Here is a 26104-nt window from a genome sequence, read left to right as displayed (position 1 = left end):
CCCTTGGGGCCCAGCGAAAATGGCCCAAGTAAGACCTTAAAAATTTGGGAGATCTTTGTGGATAGGGCATAAACAATTCGGGCTCAGAGGCCGGGATCATCATCATCAACCTGATACAGTGTGCACTTAGATTTGAGTTTAGGGTTACCAATAATGAGGCAGAGTATAAAGCTGTGGTCATAGCTCTTGAGCTTGCCAGAAGTCTTAAGTTGGAACATATCAAAGTCTTTAGTGACTCAGAGTTAGTGGTCAGTCAAATTGAGGGATCCTTTGAAAAAAAAAAAGACAAAAAGATGAGATTGCATTGACTAAGGGTACATGATCTGCAGAGGCAGTTCAAAAGTTATGAAATTTTGAAAGTAGCCAGAGCTGATAAGTCCAAAGCCAATGTACTATCCAGTCTTGTTTTCATGAGATAGATAGATTTGACAGAAATAGTACACGTTAAGATGGTGACAAAGCCTAGTATAAACCCGAAGCTAGGCATCATGGATATTGACCATGAGCCCTCCTGGATGGATCCAATAGTTGATTACATAAGCAATGACAACCTACTATCTAACCCCCGCACTACAAGGAGCTTTCGGACCAGAGCACCAAGGTATTACATCATCAGAAGATTTTTGTTTTACAGAAGTTTTACTCTCTCCTATCTGAGATACCTTAAACCCTCCATGTCTTTTCAAGCCCTAGCTAAAGTTCATGAAAGTATATGTAGAAATCATCAAAGAGCCAGAGCTCTTGCCTACAAATTGAGAAGGTATGGATATTACTAGCATACTATGAGGAAAGATGCAGTTGACTATGTTACGAGGTGCAACAAGTGCCAGACGTTTGTTAATGCCATACATATTCCCACGGAAGAGCTAACTTCTATCCATTGTTCGGTACCCTTCAAACAGTGGGGAGTAGACATCCTTGGACCTTTTCCCTTGGCCAGAGAACAGTTGAAGGTTGCAGTGGTAGTAGTGAGTATTTTACAAAGTGGATAGAAGTCGAACCCCTAGCAACAATATCAGAGACAAAATTTAGATCATTCATATGGAAGTCCATTGTTTGTAGATACGGAATTCCAAAGGTACTTAGAACAGAAGATGATAATCAGTTTGATAATCCCCAATTCAGAAATTTTTGTGCCAACCTTGGGATTGACCATCGTCTAACTTCAGCGTCACACCCTCAAAGCAATGGCCTTGTTGAAGTAACTAACAAGATCATACTGCAAGACCTACGAATGAGAATTGGGGATGCAAGAGGAGATTGGCTTGACGAGTTATGCTCCATACTTTGGGCATACAGGACTTCTCACAAAACAGCAACAGGTGAAACTCTTTTCAAGCTAGCTTTCGATCTGGAAGCCACGATCCCAGTTGAAGTCAACCTTCCCACATTGAAGAGACTCGAGCCTAGTCGAAAAGGCCAAACAACCGAGCATCTTAACTTACTTGAGAAAGTGAGAGAGTAAGCCTCACTTAAAGCTACAAGTTATCACGACAGAATAGCAAAATACTTTAACAGCAAAGGCAAGCCATGGAGGTTCGAGAATGGGGATTTGGTCCTTAGAAGATCCGAAGCAGCAGACCGCCACCCAGGTAAGCTTGGGCTAGCATGGAAAGTGCCTTTTAAAGTTATATGGAGGATATAAGATGGAGCATACAGTCTCAGAGAAACTTCGGGGAGACCACTCTCAAGATCTTGGAATGCAGATAACTTAAAAATATATTACAAGTAGCTGGTAGTAGCTATAGCATTTTTCTCTGGTATTTCGAGTTTCCATGCCCAGACTCCAAAGGTAGTTTTAGGGCTTGCTCGCCCGCATCGTTTTATTTTTCCAGTAGCTGGGGTTGAGGCACTTTTGAGCGCTTCGTTTCAGCAGCTCGGGCTAGGCACCCTAGAGCTCTTTCTCATAATAATATTCATTTTTTTTTTACTTTTTACATCATTCTCACAATTCTAACTTTGGCATAATGACGTGCTTCAAGCATGCAACCAACTCTCTTAACTTTGGCCTTAGCGACATGCTTTGGGCGAGCATGCAGTCGAATCTATACCTTGTGCAGCGCAAAGACACGAGATCGAGTTGAGGTCATCCAAGAATGCCCGACCTCAATTCATTAAAATAGTACACAATAAAAAGGTTGAGCTTGGGCGAGCCATAAATGACCACATCCCAAGCTCCTTGGTGAACAAAAATAAACAGTTACGAACTCATATTTGAAATACTTTTCACAAGTAGCTCGACCAATTCTAGTAACCTTCGCCTCTCGAGGATCAAATTACGCACAAAAATGTTACACTCAAGTTAAAATACTCAAGCCATTTGTCAAGCAAAACGGGTGCTTGAGCTATGACAGCTTGAACTACTACAATTCAAGGTACAAACTCTAGCTCAAAGAATCATATGAGACTCTTGTAACACACGAGTTTGAAGTACTGTACGTAATATGTAACGATCACAAGCGAGCTGAAGTGTTATACATTGTCTATCTCGATCTAAATCATTATACATACGCAACGATAATACACGAGCTCGAAGTAAAAAGCTTGACAACATCTAAACGCAATAAATATTATGCATGAACACTTATCAATTGCTTTAAAAAAAAAAAGGGATAAGCCCAGTTCGGGCAATATACTTCACAACTGAATAACAAAAAAGCAACAAAAGTGAAGTACGCGGTTGGGAGGCTTAATCTATGTCATTGGGTTGGCTCCATCTCCCTGTCGGGGGTCCCGACGTCGTCCTCACCATCATCTTCATCCTCGACCTCTGAGGCAGAAAGATCGAGCTTGTTCACCGTTTTCAAAAGCTCAGCGGCGGGCTTCAAATCTTCAAGGACCTTCTTCTGGAGATAAGATCGAGCAAGCCTTAGCCCATAGTGATACGAGCCCAACCTGTGCTATCCCAGTGAGGTCCCAAACTCATCTGACTGTTTGAAATCCTTGACCGCCTGGCTTTAGCTTTTATCTCCTCCTCCACAAAAGTTTTTCGGGACTGAAGAAGCTTGAGCTTCAATTCCTCAGCTTCTTCCTTTGCAACCACGGCCTCGTCTTGAGCCCTTTTGATGTTTACCCTAGCCGCCTTGTGCTTGAGAGCCCCCCACTTCTTCTCCCCCTCGAGCTCCTCCAACCCACTCAAGATGTTGAAGCCATTTAAGGTTAGCCCCTGGCCACACTCAGCGATTGCAAAAATAAATTAGATAACCTGACATTAGTTCGATCAAAAAAGATCAGAAAAACAAAAATAAGAAAGGGTCAAGTACACACCCTCAATGTCAGAATCTTGAGGGCTTTGATTCCTTTATAGAGGTCAACCTCCTTCTTATACTTATCAACGATCTCTTTTATCAGTGTGCACTCAGCATAGTCTTCGAGTGAGCTAGTAGGGATTGGGTCGAGGTCGGCATCGACGTTGGATCGTCCCAAGGTATAGATGCCAGAGCTTGGGGTTTCAATGTTGGTATGGGTATAGAGGTCGGGCTTCTAGACGTCGAGGTCTACCTCACTACGCTCGGGACAGCCATAGGCAAAACCTTCCTTGTCCTCTTTTTCCCTTTGGAGGGGGCGGAGACCTTGGGCTTTGGCCCCTTGGCCTTATGGTGAACATTGGCGAGCAGTTTAGATGGGTAAAAAGACATTTCTAAATCTGCAACAATAAAAACACAAGGCATTAGCTCAATCTAGAGGTCGATAATGCTACATAAAAAATGAAAGAATAAAGATCATACCCTCAAAGCCTCTCACGTTTTCCAAGTCGAGGATGTCATCTTCAAGTAGATAACTGATCTTTTCTACCAAGGGGTCATAGCTCACTAACCTCAAATTATCCCTCTCTAAAACATCGAAGTAAGCCTGCCCATCATTAAACCTATCTTTGTCAGGGATTTCCCACTTTGGGCTGAAAGGGTGGTCAGGATCCTGGGGTTTAACAAAAAAAAAAACCGTTCTTTCCAACCTCGAAGAAAATTCGAGGTTTCTAGCGTCCTAAACCCCCCCCCCCTTCATTGATAAATATACAAAATAGTTGTACTTCAGGGAAAATCTCATATTGAATACCATTTTTAGTAGGTCGAGTCTAGGTTCGACCTCGAGACATCTACACTAGATAAAGAAAAAGGTGTATTAGCAGCATCCATCTATTAGGGGTTAACTGGCCCAGACAAAAGTAGTAATAGATCAAAAATGAATGAAGAAAGGGTGGAGGGGCCACCTAAGCTAGGCCTTAAAGGCATCTGTAAAAAATATCATCTCCCGATCTTGAGCTCCTAATACTGTTTTAGTAGGCTCGGGGCCTTTATATCACCCGTGGGCATAAGCCCGAACTCCCTAGCCGTCTTAATAATCACGTGCTCCTTATATTTAGTGGGACCTTTTGGGTAAGATAGGACGGCCTCGTCCTTAATGTAAGACCTAACAGGAATTGCCATGGGGATAAGGGACGTACCTACGTTCTCGTGGCTACCGTTAGTGTTCGAACTACTGCTACTCTCATTAGACCCCTTACTACCACTACTATTTGACATGATACTAATTCGGATAATAAATTAGGAACTCAAACTCTTACTTCTTTAGATGATTGCTCACAAACTCACTATCCCCCAAACTCGAGCTCGATTTACTGACAGTTGAGAGTGAAACGTGAAAAGTAAAAATGAATGGTGGGGGGTATTTATAGGGGTCTTTCGCATGTCAACGGTCACTTAATCTTAGCCCTTGGGTTGGGATACGTGGCACTCATCTAAGTTCGTGTTTTGTTGATCCAACGCCTGTCTTACACTTGTCAAGCATCCTTTCTCAGTTTATTGTCGAGTACGAAGTTCAATTTTGGGCTACACCACTCTACATCTAGATTTGCAGGCTGATATTGCCCTACAAGATGTGATTCCGATGCACAGGGGCCTATGATTACTCAAAGAATTGGTGTCTGAACTTGACCTAATCAGCCTAACCTCAACCTCTCACATGTCGCCACCTATGAGGTCAAGCCACTGAAAGGTCAAGCCTTATATTTTGATCGGGCCACAGTGCTTGTACCAAGCCCTGTGTCCAACCAACGACATCTAGCACAAGAATGTCCTATTCCAATTGAAATTCCGTTTAATCCTTTTCCTAACCATCCAACTCATTCCCTCTATGATTCTAATTCAAATGGAATACTTTGAATGAAACTCAAACACCTTGCCCAATGAGGAAAAAGACTACAAGTAGTTAAATCGTTCTACAACTCTACCACCAACACTTATAAATACGTGGTCAAGGCTCATTATTCAGGTACGTTTTTCATTACTTCCAATTTATATCCTTACACACCAAACTCCTCGTCTGACTTAAGCATTGGAGAGGCGATGAGAACACACCTCGTTACTTTTGTTTCAGTATCAAAAGATCATTCGTGTACCCCTGGCTCGAAATTCAAGCTTTCAATTTGAGGTCTATTAGGTACAATTTTTTGTAACATCACCAACCATAATATAATCAAAACATTTTTACTGTTAGCACATATTCGTAAGTCACCAGAAAGCAAACGGGAAAATCATGGGACAAAAAAAAATAGAAATATTTGATCAAGTGGAAAGGTGGTCGATGACACTATACTTGATAGAGAAAAAGCCGAGGAGGACAGGTCTGCAAGGTTGCAACAAAACAGAGCCCGAGAAAGAGAATTTATGGATGTTGGCTAAAAAATATGGTCTCATGAAAAATGTCCCAAATAGCATAGGAAATGCCAGAGGAGAGATCTGTGGGCAACTCATGACGGCACAATATCGACAGTCAAATTGGATGTGAATGGGTGGGAATTGAGAAAGAAAGAAAAGGGAGTACAGACTTAGGAAAAAAACAAATAAAGCAAATTGTATTGGAAAATTCCCCAAGTACAAGGATTCTTTCACAGAATCCCTACAGAGCACCACCTGATTTGCAAAAAATTGTTTTTTTTTTTTTTTTTTTTTTTTTTTTTCACCTAAGATTTACGTTTGGTAATTGTCAATTGTGAGAGGTTAGGAAAGTGGGAGGTGACGTGGGTTAAATCTATTAATCCAACCAACTTTATATTCAGCCCACGTTTGAGCCCATCAAATTTCATCTCATTTTTTCCTCTCATATTTTCAATTACATAATTTTTCATAAAATAATATTACATATAAATCGAAAATTTTTCTTTCTTTTTCAATTACTTATTTTTAAAAAAAATACTATTTCACCGATTTTCATTTCAAATTTTTTTGTGATCTGCCAATGAATCGTGCCATGTGAAATACTGTACAAAATTGGCGGGCTGCGGGAATAGTCAAAGCCATGAATGTGCAGCTACTCAGATTAAGGAAAATTCGGTGCAGCTCTTGATATGCCAACCCGAACCTTCACTTCGATCGCCCTCACTGCCTTGGTCTCAATGAAGACGCTTACATGAATTTCTTTCCCTTCAATATTTTCTAATAAGTTAAGGGCATATAAAGTTAGATAAGTTACAATTTGATGGGACCCAATTCGCGTAATAACTCCGAAGAGGAGGGTCAGTTAAGGTAGTGAGAATATGATGCTAAATGCTCCACATTGGTATGTAAGACCAATAAATGGCAAAGATATTAAGAGAAGTTTTCATGCACATAGTACATTGCTTTGACCCACTACAATATGGGAATTAAAGTTGTACAATAAGATATTCATATTGCCAATTAAAAAACGACTTTTCAATGATGAGTTGTCGGATGTAGTTTGTCTAAGAGTCAATGTGCTCAAATTAATTGAGCAATGAAATTACGAGTGCTTATGCAACTTGAAGTATAGGGATCAATGAAGAGAAAGTTTCTTTCTTAATCACAAGAAAACTGGTTTCTGGTTGGTGATTCATGTTTTCCAATTCATGGCTAAAAAATATGGTCCCATGAAAAATGTTCCAAGTAGCATAGGAAATGACAGAGGAGAGATCTGTGGGCAGCTCATGACGGCACAAAATCGACAGTCAATTGGATGTGAATGCGTGGGAATTGAGAAAGAAAGACAAGGGAATAGAGACTTAGGAAAAAAACAAATAAAGCAAATTGTATTGGACAATTCCCCAAGTACAAGGATTCTTTCACAGAATCCCTACAGAGCAGCACCTGATTTGCAAAAAAGTTGTTTTTTTTTTTTTTTTGTCATCTGTCAATGAATCTGTGCCATGTGAAATACTGTAAAGAATTGGCGGGCTGTGGGAATAGTCAAAGCCATGAATGTGCAGCTACTCAGATTAAGGAAAATCTGGTACAGCGCTTGATATGCCAATCCGAACCTTCACTTCGATCGCCCTCCCTGCCCTTGATCTCAATGAAGACGCTTACATGAATTTCTTTCCCTTCCCTCCATACTGGTCTAAGGGCATCTCTCTTATTTGTAGTAGGAGGTCCTACTTTTTTTATGCCAATGTTGGTGATTGGAGATAACTCTCTTCAATTATTTCTGGGATTGGAGGGAGTAGGTCTTGCTTCCTATATGTTAATTCATTTCTGGTTTACACGACTTCAGGCAGATAAAACACTTTCGAGTCGCCCAGCTGACAACATGGGTTAGGCTATGAATGTATAAAAAAAAATTCCGTGAAAATCTCCCTGTATCTATAACATTACTCAATCATATTTAAACTGCAAGCAATATGGTTCTAAAATTTCGTGCAACATAAACTTGTGCACAATAATGATCTTTCTTGTATCATCAGAAAGAAACACAACTGATGCTAACACAACTTCAAATATATTGGTCGCTCGACTATAATTTGTAAAACCCGGTCGAGGTTCGTAATTAATGTAGAAAAACTATTGTATTGCTGGAAGTTAAAAGAGGAACACTTCCACTAATTCAAATCACATTATTTTAATTTTTCAATTAAAATCAAATCAACAACAGAAAGTGTTGAAAACTAACGAGCACATTGTTATTATGGTATTTTAATTATAGAATATATCTTTCTGTAAGATGTTAAATTATTTGACTTAGAAGTTTAACCTGTTAGTTAGGGCTACATTCGTATCATTAACACAACCCAGCAAGTGACAGGAATCATTTTCTCATCGAAGCCTAGTACAATTTTTAAATTGGTGGCAATCTACTCTGATTTGAGTTTAAAATCTTAAGTTGTTAGAAAGGGCTACATGTGGTTCATTCAAATATTGTCTTCAACAAAACTCACTCAAGTAGAGATGGGGTACATTAGTTTTCCATCAAATTGGTGACGGCACTCTAACTTGATCTAAAGAAAGCAATATGTTACATTTAAAAGGGGATTCAAAGATGCAGCAAATTCCCTGCTTTAACTTGCTTTGAAATGATTTTACAACATTCGGTTTCTATAGAAGTTCAAACAGCATAATAGTTTCAAGATAAATAAGTCAGAAAAAAATAAGTTTGCAATGTTCAGGTGATTTCTAGTCGAGGCACAGAAGTTCTACTGCAGATCTTTACTGAATGCAGAGTTAAATGATAACACCAGAAAGCCTAAACAAGAAACTTCAAAATTAAGCCGTAAAGATGCTTAACAAAACTTGATAGAATCTTAAGTTTTCTATTCAGCAGCAGGAACAAGTAGCAAACTCTAAACACATTCCATAGCATACATCAAGAAGTTGTTTCTCTCATCAACACCACATCATGCATGATAGAATGAATATAACGTGGATCAAGACGTCAAGGAGAATATAATTAATATGTTGTGTCAATAGCAATGAACTTAGAATATAATTAATATGTTGTGGCAAAAGCAATGAACTTCTCCTCTAAGACAAATGTTTATTTTATATAGAACGGAATCCTTAAGAGAGGAGTTGCGAAAGTTACACGTGTTTGAAAATTACAACATAATAGATATTAAAATGTGTATCTGAACTTCCCTTTGGACAGTGATCATATAGGATGATCCCATGCCTTCAGCGTAAACAGAGTCAGCATATCACTGGCCCGACCATCTTCTCCAGTTATTTTCCCTTGCAAGAAGGCAAAGGTTTTCCGCACAAGCACAAGTTGTGAGCATATGCAGCTGCACTGAAGATGTTATATGGTCTTCCTTGTGGTATCTCTCCACACAATCTATTTGCCCTGAAGCTTGCATGTTTCAATGCTTCAATTCCCAGCATACTATCTGGAATTTTTCCTGTAAGCCCATTGATTGACAAGTCTAGCCATTGCAACTTCACTAATAATCCTAAACTTGTTGGGATTGTGCCTGTTATTTGATTTCTTGAAATGTCGAATCTTTCAAGCTTAGCCAGGTCAGAAATTGAACTAGGAATATGACCTGCAATCCTGTTACTTCCTATGTTGAGCACCTTTAAGTTCAACCCACCACTGAATTCAGGAATGCTTCCAGAAATTTGATTTCTTGAGACATCAATAGCCTCCAAAAATTTGCTCGTCTTGTTGCTTAATATACTTGAAAGAGAACCAAATAGTAGGTTGGAATGGAGATCAAGGAAGGAAAGTTGATCAGGCAATCTGATTGAGGAGAGATCAATCTTCAATAGGTTATTAGAAATCTTGGCACTCTGCAAGCTCGACAGCTTTGTGAAAAAAGTTGCAATTCCATCAGTGAAATAGTTGTCGGACAGGTCTAAGCTGGTCAAGGAGTCGGGCCTCGTAAAGTTTGGGAGGGTTCCTCTAAGCTTGCAGCCTGCTAGATGGACATCAGAAAGTTGTCTATTTCTGATCCATTCAGGAACTGTCCCTAAATTAAGACTGTTGTAGGACAGATCTACGGATAGCAGAGAATGGAGTCCCTTAGAAAATGCTATATTAGGTAATGGATCCATAAGTACATTTCTAGACACATTAAGAAGCCATAAGTTCTGTAAGTTTGCAATAGATTCTGGAATCTGACCGGTAAGTTGATTGGCGTTCAATCTTAGTACAGAAAGAGACTTCAAATTGCCAATTTGTGTTGGAATTCTTCCGGTGAGCAGATTTTGATCAATTGACAGCTCCGAAAGTTGGACTAGGTTGCACAAAGAATTGGGTATCTGCCCTGACAACCGGTTGTTGGTGAGCACAAGATTTTGCAAGGATCGAAGCTGCCCTAGAAAATCCGGGATGAACCCAGAAAATGAATTGAAGCTGAGATCAAGAAACTGTAAGCTCATGAGGTTCTTAAGGTTTGGTGGGATAGGACCTATGAGGGAGTTTCTAGCTAAACTCAACTGAAGGAGGTTTTTCAAGTTCCCTAATGCAGGAGGAATTTGTCCTGTCAAATGGTTGCCATTGAATGAAAAAGTCTGTAGCAAGGACAAATGACCCAAACTTGAAGGGATTTCCCCTTGCAGGGCATTGTCATCTAGGACGAGTTGAGTGAGGCGACTGAGATTCGAGAAACTTTGAGGGATTGTTCCTCCAATCCTTTTCATCCCACTTATCACCATAGTCTCCAAGAATTGTAAATTACCAAGGGAGGGGGACAAAATGCCTATCATAAGGACACTCATATTATCAGCAGATGGGCTTTGCAGCATCAACTTGTTAACTCGGCCGGTGGCCGGATCACATTCAATGCCTTCCCAGCCACCACTGCAACAATCTTTGCCTGTCCATGTAGACAGTATATCAGTAGTGTCCTTTAATATTTTGGCCTTAAAACCAACAAGAGCCAATCTATCAACCTCTGAACAAGCAGATGGTGATGCCTGTGAATTTTCAAGACAAAAGCACACAATTATCAGTAGAAGCTTTATAACCCCCATCGACATCTGCATTTTGGAATCCAAGTGGGGAGATTTTCGAGGAAAAAAAAATACCAATCAAGGTGTGAGTCTGACAAAGAATACTGAAGAAAACTAGTATAAAGTATACTAGTTTTCTTTACACAAAGTATAAATAAAATACAGTAAAAGGAATCATGTAATGTGAGAATTCACGTAGACAACAAGGCATAATGATGAAAAAGATCGTGCAAAACTCGTAAAACCCTGTCTTCCTTTTTATAGGAGGACAGTGAAAATCTTGTCGTTGAAACAACAAATTTTTTTGTAATTTTGTAGTTCACATGAAAATTAACTTGCATCACGAGAATTCCAAATGGCATTTGAACGTTGGAGCGCACTATATTCAAATTCACATTTTTACCTTTTTGAAATCTAACGTTTTGCGATGGTCCACAGCTTCCTACTCCATTGAAAATACAGCATACGGAAAACTGATTCTCTTTATGGCAGATTAAGACTGGAACAAGGAAAAGTCCGAATTGGCAATTACAGTTTGGCTTATCCTTCACATTTATTTTTACGTGACAATATCTACGCTCTTGATTTTGAATACATCCATAATTTGTAAGCAATAATTATATCGAAAATGTGTGATTAAATAGTGGACAAAATTTTGCGTTTAGATGCAAAATTATTTTATTGTGAGATTGCTGTTAAAAATGATTTTGAAGAAAAATGAATTTTAAAGAATAAAGTTATATAGGGCCAAAATAATTAAATAATGTTGACGCGTCTAATTTCTTTCCAACTGGCATCATGTTTCAATTTTGTTCCGACCGTTTCACGGTTTGTCAGTGGATGTTAAAACTCAAAGAGAGTGGTTTGGTAATTCTTGATTGAACATGGGATTTTTCTCTCAAGAATTACATTTTGTTCTTCATTATTTTGAAAATATATTTTTTTCTCTCTTATTTTATTCTTCAATAATTAATATTACACGTAAACTTAAAATTTTTCTTTATTCTTTAATCATATATTCTCCATTAAAATATTATTCCAAAATATATTTAAAAAAAAAAAGAAAAGAAAAGAAAGAGAGAGACTCAATCAAGTTCTATATTTTAAGATTTGTACTTTAACAATATGAGCACAACAGCTGTTGATGGATTTCATGGTTTAAAAGAGGCACATCTGATCTGGACAGGCCGTTAACAAAGTGCATAATTATTATATTTAGCTGTCACTAAATGGATAAAAGAAAAGAATACACTTTAATGATAATTCAGTGACTTTTGTGAAATTAACTCAAGTTGGTGAGATTGGGATGGAAATTTCGGAACTCGGTTGGGCCCTCATTCGAGCCTATTGAGACTGCCTTGCATGGAGGACTGAATCTTCTATAGTTAAAAGTGTAAACTCTGATGAGCTTGAAAATGAGCCTTTATCAAGAATAACAAACAGAAAATACTTGACCCTATTTTCAAAAATTCATTTTTTAAAAACATATTTTATTTCATGAAATCCACAATTTCTTAATCACGTATTTTATCAATTTTTAATAAAATCTAAAAATTCTCAACAGTCTCAAATGGTTTTTGATTATTCAAATCATATTGCATTTCTCGAGTTTAACAAAATGCTACAATCTACTAATAATTTTGGTTTATGGTCCCAGAACTTTTAATACCAACTTAAGCAGAATTAGCTCGGTCTGGTTTCGGTACCATACTAGCCTGCATAATAAAGTATAAAAACACCACCACCTTGACAACAAAATACTTCATGAAGCATTAAACCATCTTCAATTTTACAAGCAAAATTTCACGACAAATTTCTTATATACCATTATATGTTCATTTTTACTTTTACTCGCATGTAAAGAAACATATATATTTACACCTCTATGACCACACTACAAAAGCTTTCTTGAACAAACTAAATGCAGCAGCAATAACCAACAACCTGACTACCACTTTCTTGGAAGCTAGCATTCTGAGGTTCACCCTAAGACCGTGCTCTTTCATAAAGTTCACTCCAGTCTCGCGTAACCAGGTTATCCAAGAAAGGAGCCAGCACAAAACCACTTTGATGGTCACATTTTCCACCCCACCTGACATTTGCACGTAAGACCAATCAGGACCTTCTTGGGTGCAGTTCACCCGATTTAACCCAAGACACTCGTTCAGCCATCCTGAGAGATTGACTAGCAATTTCGCTAGCCATGCAATCTCATCATTGGAGATAGGTCGCGTCATCCAATCGCCCTTGTACTTTATATCACCCCCAGTACGGGTTTCAAAACAACTTCTTGGCTCGAATCTTGCATCATGTGATTGCTGATGTTGCATAGTTTTTGATTCACGTGGTGTTCCAAATGAAGAAGAGATTGTAATAGGACCACCAAACAAGACGCCCACTTGGGCTTTCAAGGAGTCTAGACACTGGAGATTCTGAGCTAAATTATTGCTAGAGATTGCTTGCAGCTCAGATTCCGCTCGCAATAAAAAAAGCTGCAGAAAGAGCAGTTAGCCGAAATTACTCTATTTATCCAAACACAGGCACATATTGCAACCAAACAACGCTCAAGATCAAACCTGAAGCAATTGTTGTCCACCATCTTCTCCATCACTGAAAAGCCGTAGATCTTTGTTCCAGTTCTCATGCAAGAAGGATCCATCCGCATCAGTCTCACATAGGCCATCCTCCCAGTCCTGAAGCATTTGGATAGGATTATTAAATAACGAAATACTGTCCTGGACCACTAGGATTCACAATATCTACAAGACTCATCAATATGCATATATTAAGATTCTTCCGGAAGGGACGGAAAATAAAATACTAAGAAGAGATAAACCTAAGAAGCAGAGACGTGAAGAAAGAATTCAGCTACTAGAAGCAAACACAGAAAATATTTAATATCAAACAATGGTGTTTGATATATTACACTTTTGGTACAAATCACATGACAGATGGTTTCCTGAGAGTTTCTGAGTCTCGCAACTCTAATAGACACAAATGATAAGCTCTCTGCAGGCTTGTTCCAAATAAAGAATTTCAAGAAAAAGAGATGCATGTGAAACTATGATTGGACTGCAAATATCAGCTCATTGAAGTGACTGTCCATATCACAGATGTGAAACATTGATATGCCAAGTGTGTTGGATTTCAAAGTCCACAATGGAATTAATACAAAAATCACATCGGCATGCATGACCAACATATCAATTTAAAGCCAGAACCTGAAACTCCTTCATATAATAGACAAATGTTCTTCGGAGACTTTCATATATTCATAGAATAGTCTAAAACAAAAGTAAATTGATAAATTTATTTACAGATATAGAGACATACAGGAAGGAAGGAATGGTGAAAGGCATGGGAATGAAAATGAGATGCAAATACCTGTAATTGTTGGCGGATTGTCGGAACAAATCTGTTTAAGGTATTAAGATGAGACCTAGATGATTCAACTTGTTTCGAATGAAAAGCAGTGTCAACATTCTTTATGAGATCCTTTAGCTCCATTGATGAAGTTAATATGTTTATAACCTGCATGAATAAATCTGGGAAGTGAAGTGTCTAGAGAAAGACTAAAAACAAAATAACTTAGAAACCTAGCAAAAAAAAATCATCCACCATCAACATCCTCCTCGCGTACATTCCAGACTCAAGTCAACTAATAAAAATTTTCACTGAAAATTGGGCTGACATGACATATACCCGTGTTCAGATGTATTTAATAGCCAAGGAAGAAATTGTAATTCATATTTTAGGCCAGCTAGAACCTCAATCTAACATTTGGATACAAGTGTAATATTTTAATATTTGTTCCACAAATACTTCAATCAGGAGATACAATTTCAGAAATGGCAACTAAAAAACTAACATTTAGAGAAGAAAAAGGAAAATTGAATATTTGATCACGTAGCCAACATAGAAGACCATCATATTAGTGCCCTTGTGGAAATTTTTGATTTATGCAAAAGAAGGCCCAGAAGTACTCATATAGAAGAGAAAATAAAGAACAGTTAAAGAATGATTGACCAAGATTCACAACTACTCCAATTACTTGGCCACCTTTGATGTGCTATGTCAAATTCCAACAGCTATTTTTACTTTTATTCTTACTCTTCTAACATGCATTGTGCATCTATGCTGTGGACACAAACTGTTTTGAAAACAAACCAACTTTAACAAATTCCATCTTGAAGTCTCTGCCGTCCCATGTAGAAAGTTGCAAATGATAAGAAAAAGGAATCCAACCTTGTCACTCAAAAGTTTCTTTAGTTTATGAGCTTCTAGCATTTCGGCAATACTATAATGCCTGAAAACTAAAATGGCACCTAAAGCAAACTTAGACCTAATTTCACTTTATCATGAACCAGAAAAAAATTAGTAGTGTTAGCCTATTAGGTAACCAATATCACCCGAAAAATACTAGTTTGATGAAACAATAATTAATCTCCCCCAACAATCCTTAAAATTATTATAATGAAAAAATGCCTGAACAAAGAGACACAATGAAAAAGAAGACATATCTATTGGCACATGCCAAATGTCTTTCTATCTTCTCTTTCTTTGGTCCAAAAACAAGTAGAACAACGGTTTAATTAAGGTGCTTAGAAGCTAGTAAAGACTCAACATGACAAGTGTTTCATTTATAACTAGTAAAACAACAAAACTGAAGCACATAACCATTGAATACACGTCACAATCTTGATCATTAACACCATTGGAGAATGCATAGTATTGAAAGAGTAAAATATTAAAGTTTGAGTATCAAACTTCCTGTCCATGTTTCTCTTGCAGAATATCAAAAGAGAACCTATCAGTGCAAATGAAAGTTAAATCATGAAGCTTGAACAAATGCATAGGAAGATCAGGATGGAATAGACCTTTGCAACCATCTGAACTATTACTTCTGCATCTGTATGTAGAAACTTGTGCGCAAATCCAATAAAATGCATTACCAAAGAGCTGTAAAAAAGGTAATTTAACAGTACAAAACCCCGCCAAGACGAAGAATATCCATGTGGCGATGATTTAAAGACCTCCGCTGAACTGATTGTTGGCATTCCGATGAGCTTATCTAGATCAGTGAACTCTTCAAAAGTAATCATCCAAGGTTCCATGTAACTCACCCAGAGAGTAAATACCTGAGATGCATTCTTAACGGAAGTTTCCACTGGATAAAACAGAAATTCTCTCAAAATATATCTGTACAATGGCCTCTGAACCCATGAGTTCCAAGACCCAACAGAGTGCACACTCAAAGCAGCATCCCTTGACTTAACGACATTAACTGAACCTGGAACTCCCAAGCTAGAACTCCCAATATTTTCAATTTGATTGAACTCATCTTTCATTGGCAGAGAAATCAGATTCAGGTACTTCACAAAAACATTTACCACAGCACCCAGTCCTGAATTAGGTGGACTCTCACCCAAAACAGATCTAAAAGAGAACCTTAGACCAAATGACTTGCACAAACCCACAGGAAAGGGCGAAAAATCATTGTCAAGCAACCAAAAATAGATCAACGTATTAACCAGAAATTCTGCTCTCTCAATAAGAGAAATATCATAATCCGGGGAGTAATGAAGTAGGGAACTATGATAAGGTTGATGCACATTCAAATCATACGCAGGCACAAATGAACGAAGATATGAATAGAGTAGCCTTAAATAGAAACTAGTCGCAGTTTTCTTCTCTTCTCCACGTTTATTACTTGATAGACCAGGAATTGAATATGCCCACTTATCCAACCTAAACTTTTTCATCTGCTGGATCTTCACTGTCACTGAACCCTCGCTATTCCCTCTAGAAACAGGGCAATAAGCAAACCAAAACATGTAATATTCGAAAACATTCAATTGAACCTGATTTGAAGATCCCTTAATCAGAACTTTCATAACCTTATTTTTGAATAAGGGACACAAGTCAGTCAACACCTGACAATCAGATTTGATTTGAAGCATGCACCGAACCCATTCTGGTAATCGTTCAGCCGGAAATATATACTTGACAAGAGACAGCCTGTCAACTGCTGAAATTGAAGACAACAACACTCCATTGGGTGAAAGTAGGCTGAAAATTTTGCCTGTGAACCAGGGAAATATAGTAGATGAAGAATATTAAAGCAGGGATAATAAATTGATGAAGAACTCACGCCAGAGACATCAAAATTAATCAAATAACCTAATAGTAGCTAATTATAATGTTGTAAATGTATTACAGAATTCAAAATGGTTATAAAAATAGAATCTTAGAACAAATGAAAGTTTTGGGGGAAGAAAAGGTTCAATGACCAAAGTGAAACAACACTATTGGTTGGACGAGTAACTGCGTTTTTAACCATCTTAACTTTCGAGGAATAAATATCGTAAATATCTTTACAAAAATATACAGAAATATATCCAAACCAAGGGAAACTAATCAAAGATAGTTGGGGAACAACGGAATTCTAGCACTCTGGGAAGATAAAATATGAGAATAAAAATTCGAACAACTAACTGACTTAATTAAGTCAGAAAACCCTACCATCGAGCTCAGAATCATCTGTTGACGCCGCGATATCAATCCATCCGCTGAGAGACGTACGCTTTGTTCCTGAAGAAGAAGCGGATTCATCAAAGCCGAAGATTCTACAAATTAGGGTTGGGAAAGTGATGGAAAAGAACCACCGCTGCTGGTCCGGGGCGTGCTTACGGAGGAAGGATTCCACTGCGGAGCAGGCGGCTGAGATCTGCACTGCTGTCGCAGCGGCAGCGATCGTCTCCGCCAGCTCCGTCGACTTCGTCTGCATATACGAGTGAGGATTCATTACGTACAATTAGAATTGAGTGTGTATCTTTAAGCTGTTAGGGCACAGAAAAGGGTTTACGGGAGATTTTGAAAAGAGAGAATTGGCAAATGGCGCCTTTAAGTAAGAGAAAAATGGAGGAGGGTCTCGAAGGGAAGGGTTTACGTGGCCGTGGGGGGCGTCCACCGTGTGATTGTGACAATGGGGACCACGTTTATAAATTGATTGAAGACTATTCAGACTTAAGTTGAGTTATCAATTATTTATTTAAATAAAATAAAGCTATTCGCATTCGTTCGCTACGACAATCATCGTATGTAGCATATATATGATAGATAATTATTTGATACTAATATCTATTATTTAGAGTTTGTTTGAGTCACATTATTTTCAAAAAAATATATTATTTAACAGTAATTTGACATTATTTCAATCACACATTTTTCAATAAAATAATATTATATGCAAACTTAAAATTTTTCATTATTTTTTAACCACATATTTTTCATTGATTTGACATTAATAATACATTTTTCCTTAAAATGTGGTTCAAACATGGACTTATTTAAATAATGTTATTCACAATTGCTAACTACAACAATCGCCATACGTTATAACAAGGGATAGCATCAAATAATAACCTATGCAACTCTTTTTTTAGGAATATATAGAATAAAATAAAATAAAATATATATATTATGAAAAAATTTTAAAAAAATGATAATTTCTGAAAAATGTGTAATTAAGCCCCCGTTTAGAACCCATTTTGTGGAAATAAAAATGTGTGAAATAGTATTTTTTTTTTTTGAAAAATGAGTGGATGAAAAAGAAGAAAAATATTTTTATTTACTATAATATTATTTTTATGAAATATTATGTAGTTGAAAATAGGAGAGAGAAAATTGAAATGTAATGAAATGAAAATTAATGGAAATCAAACAGGAGGTAAAAATGAGTAGAGAAAAACAATTCCACACAAGCAATAATTTAGCCTCTTTTTGGTACCCATTGTTAAATAAAAAAAAACTAATTCTATAAAATCATTTTCAATCATATATTCATAGAATAAAATATCCTTAATGTAAATCCAATTTTTTTTATATATTTTTTAACCACATATTCTACTAGAAATACTGTACAAAACTCTTTTTCTTTTAAAATAACGAGCACCAAACAAAGGTTTAGAACTTTTTGATGTAGATTTTTTACTATATATTTTATGATTTTTTTTTTTTTTAAATGTGTTTTAAAAGTAATACACTTCTTACTTAGTGTAGCTCGTTACATGGGTCATGAGTGGAATCTTAGTTTCCATCTAGGTATGCGACCTTAGATTGCTGTTCCATTAGTTCGTTCTCACATTTTTTAATCGATTGGAGTGGAATGATTAATCTGTTTATCATTTCTCTATGATTTCTCTTGCACTACCCCTTTCAATGGGTTTCGAAGATAAAAGTCCTTTATTGGATTGGATCGCGCAGAATCTCTATAGCCAATTTTTCATTTTTGATGGAAGGTGCTGCCTTTGGATATATTTTTTTGTTTCTCAGCCCATATCCTTGCTTTTCTATCAATCTCTATAGGTTCACTTGTAAAATCCCTCTACTCTTAAAAGAGTGAACGTGCCATTCTCTGTTCATTTTTGAAGCATTTTCGATTTCCCATTTTACCCTTCAATTCTATTTTACACTAATTCACAAATTGAGGGCTTAATGGTCTTTGCATATGAAAAATATCTCTATCAAATACACTGTGCTAACCCTCAGTTTCTCTGTCAATTGTAGAAAAGAGAGAATCCAATCGATGACTACAGCACCGAGTCTTCCTCTTCTATCGGTGACTACAAAGCCGAGTCTACATCTTCTTGCGATTCGCCGTGTTTCTTCATCTTGCTGCAATTTGTACACCCTAAAATAGAGAGGTACGTCAATTCCAGATTTGCTTCAGTTTAGGGTTTTTTCTTCTCTCAAAATAATTGTAGTACCTGTCGATTTCTCATTATTTTGGTTTCAATTCTTGGATATTTTCAACTAAATATTCTTTTCCTTCTTCCTGTGTGTACAATTCTATTTTTTAGTTGGTGGAATCTCCCAAAAACCAGAAAATTCGCACCGAAATAGGAAACTGGCGACCTGAGGTGTGTGGATTTAGTATTTGCTTCAGTTTAGTGTTATTTCTTGCTTCATTTTTAACTTTTTCCTTTTTTGAAATATTCGTGTGGCCTCGTGTTCACACTACAAATGATTCAAACTGGTTATGCATTTTTCATTCTAGAAAGTCTCCTTTCCACACTCACTGTTGAATTTCATCTCACACACGCTAGACTTTTGCTTTTGAGTCTCTCCCAATTCTTTGATATCTTAGTTTGCTCTCCATTTCCTAAGACTTTTACCTTTCCCAATTTTTTTTCACATCTTGCCTCCTCAGTTATCATTGATGCCAATGTAAACTGTAAATATGTTCTTTTTCAGCAATTGCATCCATTAATATTATCCTAACTTTGAACTGAAATTTTCGTTTCTTCTTATGTGTATAGTGTCCAATGTGTTCTCTGGTCGATTAAATCGATGACTACAGTGTTGCATTTTACCTTAGGTAAGTTGTTCGTGATTTGTGTTTTTTATTCCTCACTCTATCTCCGATCAGTTTTTGTTGATTTTCTTCGGTTTCGTGTTGTGAAGTTTACGGGTGTGGTTAAAAGGTAAGCTGTTCTTTTCTCTTTTTGTTTATAACATGAATCCTATAAATCTAAATTTCTTCCATAATGTTTATTTAGATCTTCTGTGAAAATTGTTATCTTGTTCATGTTCTAAAGTTTTTGTACCTTTTTTACTTCTCTTGGAACATAAATTGTAGCACCGTACCTTTTTAAATTTTGAAAGTTATATGTTGTTCTTTAGAGGTTTAAATTTTTATTTTTATTTTTTTTCCCTAGAATCTGGATTTGTAGTAATGACTTGTTTGTTTATTAATTATTAATTCTAAGTACAAGAGTGTAATCCATGAGTTTGATCCATATTTTAATTAAAGAGACACCAAGGCATGTTCTAACTCATTGGATTTTCTAGAACTGCAGAATTTAATTATTTTACTCTTGTAATCTTTGCTTAAGAATTTCATGACAAATATATGTTCATCTATTTTCTGTTCTATAAACAATAATTACATGTATTATACTATGGGATACACACATGGTGAAAAAGAGTTCTTCCATTTAAACAGATAGAGTATATATTATAGCCTATTACAGATTCTGTCAACACCAATGGGTGAAATTTTAAATGTAATATAAAACAAATGTCTAATTCTTGCACCGTGCAAGAAATTGAATCAACTACTAAAGGATTTAACCACTAAAGTGTGTGAATTTGCGGGAGATTATATTTTTATTTTATTTTTATCTAGAGAGAGAAAATACTCTTAGGATTAAAGGAAAGCTAGAAACATATGTGGTCACTTCCCTTCCAAAAGAGGAAACGTATGGTCACTTTTAACAATTGCTGAAGTAGGTAAGCTTTGACATGGAAGCAGTTGTCTAATTTTGATGGTTCGTGGACTCTTCAAAATCAAGCCTTTTTCAATTTTGCGTGCTTGGCACAAACCCTTTAAAAATGTCCAAGAAATTGCCGCTCCTTTATGGGAAATGAACTAGAGAACATTATAATTTGGTGAAGGGAGATATCAAGCTGAGCTGGCGTGGTTATTCGTAAGTTCTCTTTGTTACTTGTATATTGAATTTGGCCTCTCCCTTTATGTGTGGATCTATGCAAGTCCTAATTGCTGTGCATTTGCAGTTCAGCTGCCTCGTTTGCTTTAGACGGAGGTGATTTTGTTGGGATTCATGGAAATGGTGGTCGAGATGGCAGAGGCAATGGTGCGGCTGAGGGTGGAGAGTCAAAGTTGCGTTCCTAGGTGGCTAGAGTTGTCTATTTTCTGAATTTTTTTTTCTCGATTCTTCTTCTTTTTTTCAATTCAATTTTGTAGAAAAATTGATTAATAACATAGGCCTCGAATTTTGTTTTTTAAAATTTTCTTATGAGGAATCATTTCTTGAAAGCATCTTTAGTTGTGTTTTCTTTGCCATATATGAGCTTGTGTTTTGATATTTTCATTAATTTTTCTAAATAAATGAACTCTAGACATTTTAATTGTTTATCGATATTGCATCTGATAAATAAAATGGTTGTGATTCCTGATTCATTTATTTGCCAATGTGATATCCTGAATTGGGGACTTTTCCCTCAGTTTTTAGAAGTAATAAGAAATTGAAAAATTTATATTTTTAGTTGAGCCGGGATTGTTAGATTTTGAATGTTTAGTTGTTCTATTTCGGATTATTCCTACCAAGAGCAAGCACGATTAGCGCGATTCTGTTTAAATGACTTATGTAAAGGGATTCTCATTTTCAAGGAGGGTCTTTTGTCTATTTCTCTTATATTCATATTGAAACTAAAGAAGGAATTTTGTTAACTTCCTCCACTGCAGTGTGTATTTTATTAGGAGCAATGCCCGGAGTTCTAATCGGGCAAGAGATCGCAGTACCATCTCTGGTGCTATTTTCTCAATCGAGGTGTTTTGAGTCTTTAATGCTTTTATGGCAATCACATGAATCTGGCATTGGATATATACTGTATTTGGTGACCAACATTCTTTATCTGAAATATCATCCCATTTTAGATTAGTTGTATGGTCTAATTATTTATTGAAATTCTTAATTGAAACTTTTTATACACATGATTAATATTATGAAATTGTGTAGATTCATGTGATTGCAAGCCTTATAAGTGGTAGACTTGTCCATGAATTCATTGGCCCGGCTATGCTTAGTGCTACTCAAATTTAAGTATTATTCTATTTGATTGACAAAATATAGGAAATAAACAGAAATTATTTTCGAGTTTCTAAACAATTTCCTTATTCTTGAATCAGATGGGAGTTATGGAAACAACAACATTTGAAGAGGTCCAGAACATTTTTTATTCGAGTGTGGAAAATGGTTTGGCTGAACATACAGTCAAAAAGATTCCAAAGATTACAATTAGTAAAGATGAAAATTTTAAAGTTTTTTATGATAGACTCTCTTCCTTAGTCTGTCTTCAAGTACCATTAATCTCGAATAATAATCATTCCTTTATTGATAACTTGATTTGATTGCAAAGAAAATCTCGTTTCCTAAACATTTAGGACTTGTTTGAAATAAGCCTCTTTTATGGGTGGTTCAAAGAAAGTCTCATTGTAGTCGTGAGCACTTTTACTTGCACATATGTGGAAAAAAACATGTTGGATTTTATGCACAATATTAAAGAGATGAAAACGAAAATCAACACAAGAATTTTACGTGATTTAGCGGTGTGCCTACGTCAACGAGAGCAAAGCAGAGATTTCTTTATTCAGTAGTAAAAAATAGGATTATAATATATTATTTATACTAACCCTAGCCTGGACCCATATAAGACTTTAAGGCCCGTACAGAAAATACCCATGTACCATACCACGGGGCCGTTGTTCCCGCACCCTCAACCCATTCAGCGTCCCTAACAACCACACAGTGAATTAAACTCGCGCAAGGCCGATGTCGTCGCTCCGCTTCTCTCACTCCACTCCGCTCCGCGTCGGCATCGACCCATTTGATCCACGACCTGTGTTTCACTCTATATGAACCACATGCACAACAATCTCCACCTTGACGAATATTCACCCCTTAGGAGAAAAAAACATAACTTGGAAAAAAATCACACCATCTAGGACCAATGGGTTGGGACACATTCTCTCTAACACCTAAAGATGTTAATCAAATTCAAGCAGTGCTTGAACCTATCCATTGTGATTGGCTTTGTCATCATGTCTGCTGCATTCTCTGAGGTATGCACCTTCTCTAACAATAGCTCTCCTGAAATAATCAACTCTCTTATCTTATGAAATCTCACATCAATGTGCTTGGTTCTTGCATGATAAATCCGATTCTTAGTTAGGAAGATGGCGCTCTGACTATCACAGTACAGTTTCATTCCATCTTGCTTGATCCCAAGTTCCCTGACAAGCCCTTTCAACCACAATAATTCCTTGGCTGCCTCAGTTGCCGCCATGTACTCTACTTCAGTTGTAGATAATGTAACAAGTGATTGCACCATTGATCTCCAACTTATGGGCCCACCTGCGAGTGTGAAAATATAACCTGTATGGGACCTTTTGTCATCCAAGTCCCCTGCATAATCTGCATCTACATATCCTTGAACTGAAATATCACCATGTTGTCTCTCAAACATGATTCGCACTTCATTGTACATTTCAAATACCTGAAAATCCACTTTACAGCTCTCCAATACTCTCTACCAAGATTAGCCATATACTTACTAACCACACTGGCTGCATGTGCTAAATCTGGTCTGGTACACACCATTGCATACATCAAACATCCAACTACGCTTGCATAAAATACATTTGACATCTCTGTAACTTCTTTTTCGCTCTTTGGGCACTGATTATTAGACAATCTGAAGTGATTTGTTAGTGGTATAGCAACTGATTTTGCATCTGACATGCTAAACATCTCTAACACTTTCTTCAAATAATTTTTATGAGACACCCATAATTTTCTGGCTTTCCTATCTCTATTGATCTACATGCCAAGAATTTTCTTAGCAGGTCCCAAATCTTTCATATCAAACTTACTGCTCAACAAAGATTTCAATTTGTCTGCCTCATCCATGTTCTTAGCAGCAATTAGCATGTCGTCCACATACAACATCAAGAAATTATATGAGTTATCCTCAAGAACTCTATAGTAAACGCAACAATCATACTCACAATGACTGTAACTAATCGGAATCATATGAGAGTCGAACTTCTTGTACCATTGCCGTGGAGACTGCTTAAGCTCGTATAAAGACTTTTTCAGTTTACACACAAGATTCTCTGTTCCTGGTTCAAAGAACCCTTCTGGCTACTCCATGAAAATCTGTTGCTCCAAATCACCATGAAGAAAAGCAGTCTTCACATCCAGCTGCTCCAACTCCAAATCAAAATTTGCCACCATTGCCAAAACCATCCTGATGGAGGCGTGTCTGACGACTGGGGAGAAAATTTCATCATAATCTACTCCCTTCCTCTGTGAGTATCCCTTTGCTGCTTATCGAGCCTTGTATCTTTCTTCTTCCTTTTCTGACATTGCTTCTTTCTTTCTATACACCCACTTACAACCTATCTGTTTCTTCCCCTCTGGAAGCTCTACAAAATCCCAAGTATCATTTTTATGTAGTGACTCAATTTCCTCCGCCGTAGCCTCTATCCATTTAACTTTCTCCTGACTACTAATGGCATCCTGAAAAGTCATAGGATCGCTATTGCTAGTAATGAGTGCATAAGAAACCGAATCCTCGAATCCATACTTCGCTGGTGGCTTAATAGTGCGACGTGGTCTATTTAAGGCAACACTATGATACTACTCCACCTCTAACCCAAAACTATCTGCTCTATGAGCATTAATTTCTGTGTTAACATTGTCTAGCTCTACTTGCACCACTTGGCTCTTACCTCTGCCCTCGTCTGAATTGATCGTCACTTTATCTGTAGAAGTTTTAAGCATGAATGCTTTATCAAATACTGCATCCCTACTTATCACCATCTTCCTTACCTCTGGATCTCAAAACTTGTATCCCTTTACACCTTTTACATAGCCCAGAAAAATGCATTTTCTTGATTTCGGATCAAGTTTAGATCGCTGATCACTAGATACATGCACATAAGCCGGACAACCAAATACTTTCAATTCAGAATAATCAACTTCATTGTCTGTCCAAACTTCCTCTACAACTTTACCATCTAGTGCTGCTTGTGGTGATCTGTTTACGACATAACATGCCATGTTCACTGCTTCTGCCCAAAAACTCTTTGAGAGCCCTGCATTCAATCTCAAACATCTTGCCCATTTTGCAATTATTCTGTTTCATCCTTTCCGCTACATCATTCTGTTGCGGTGTCTTGCGAGCTGTATAGTGCCGCTGAACACCATGCTCCTCACAAAATTTCAGAAACTGTGAATCTGTATACTCTGTATCGTTATCTGTCCTCAGATACTTAATTTTTCTGCCCATCTCGTTTTCTACTTCTGCTTTCCGTAATTTAAACTTGGCAAAGGCTTTAGACTTGTGCTTCATGAAATATACCCAAACCTTCCTAGAGAAGTCATCAATAAAAGTAATAAAATACTGAGATCCACATTTGGACAACTTCCTCACTGGTCCCCAAACATCTGAGTGCACGTAATCAAGAATGCCCTCTGTCTTATGCTTTCCCATCTTAAACTGTACTCTAGACTGTTTTCCAAGTACACAGAATTTACAGAAATTTAACTTGCATGATTTTACCCCATTCAACAAATTTCTCTTGTGAAGCTCAACCATGCCACGTTCTCCTATATGCCCCAGTCGCATATGCCATAAAAGAGTGTCATCTGACTCAGATTCTGCTGTAGCAACTCCACCTACAGCTGTATCCCTTGAGTAGTTTGTAGATATTTCCAACTAATTTCTGACCTTTCATCACAATCATAGCCCCTTTCTTCACTGTTAGAGCCCGACGCTCTGACTTATAAGAGTAATCATTTGTGTCTAAAGTGCCTAAAGAAATTATATTCTTTTTC

At 37.1% G+C, this 26104-nt stretch overlaps 2 protein-coding genes and 1 long non-coding RNA gene across 4 annotated transcripts; 1 reads left to right on the top strand and 2 right to left on the bottom strand.

Annotated features, from left to right (window-relative positions):
- Nucleotides 1-8684: 8684 nt before the first annotated feature.
- On the bottom strand, nt 8685-10955 carry LOC111396380 (DNA damage-repair/toleration protein DRT100). Its single transcript, XM_023022817.1, has one exon. It carries the CDS (start codon nt 10710-10712, stop codon nt 8949-8951), a length of 1764 nt encoding a protein of 587 aa, XP_022878585.1. The 5' UTR covers nt 10713-10955; the 3' UTR covers nt 8685-8948.
- A 1470-nt stretch (nt 10956-12425) lies between these two features.
- Nucleotides 12426-17596, bottom strand: LOC111396378. The gene is made up of 5 exons (XM_023022816.1): nt 17202-17596; nt 15557-16761; nt 14064-14210; nt 13256-13372; nt 12426-13171 (listed from the first exon to the last, which is right to left on the bottom strand). Exons 1-5 carry the CDS (start codon nt 17482-17484, stop codon nt 12563-12565), a joined length of 2361 nt encoding a protein of 786 aa, XP_022878584.1. The 5' UTR covers nt 17485-17596; the 3' UTR covers nt 12426-12562.
- Nucleotides 17597-19112: 1516 nt separating this feature from the next.
- Nucleotides 19113-22640, top strand: LOC111396377. 2 transcript variants are annotated; one of them, XR_002702992.1, is made up of 5 exons: nt 19113-19384; nt 19541-19600; nt 20000-21169; nt 21258-22033; nt 22393-22640. It is a non-coding gene; the product is annotated as an uncharacterized LOC111396377 (long non-coding RNA). The 2 variants fall into 2 exon arrangements; XR_002702993.1 differs by having other exon boundaries at nt 19191-19384; nt 21258-21375.
- The last annotated feature ends 3464 nt before the right edge of the window (nt 22641-26104 follow it).

This window comes from Olea europaea, chromosome 6 (genome assembly GCF_002742605.1).
Source record: "Olea europaea var. sylvestris chromosome 6, O_europaea_v1, whole genome shotgun sequence".
NCBI classification, from domain to species: Eukaryota; Viridiplantae; Streptophyta; class Magnoliopsida; order Lamiales; family Oleaceae; genus Olea; species Olea europaea.
The sequence above is the reverse complement of the archived record's forward strand: the minus strand, read 5'-3'. Positions and strand labels throughout refer to the sequence as shown.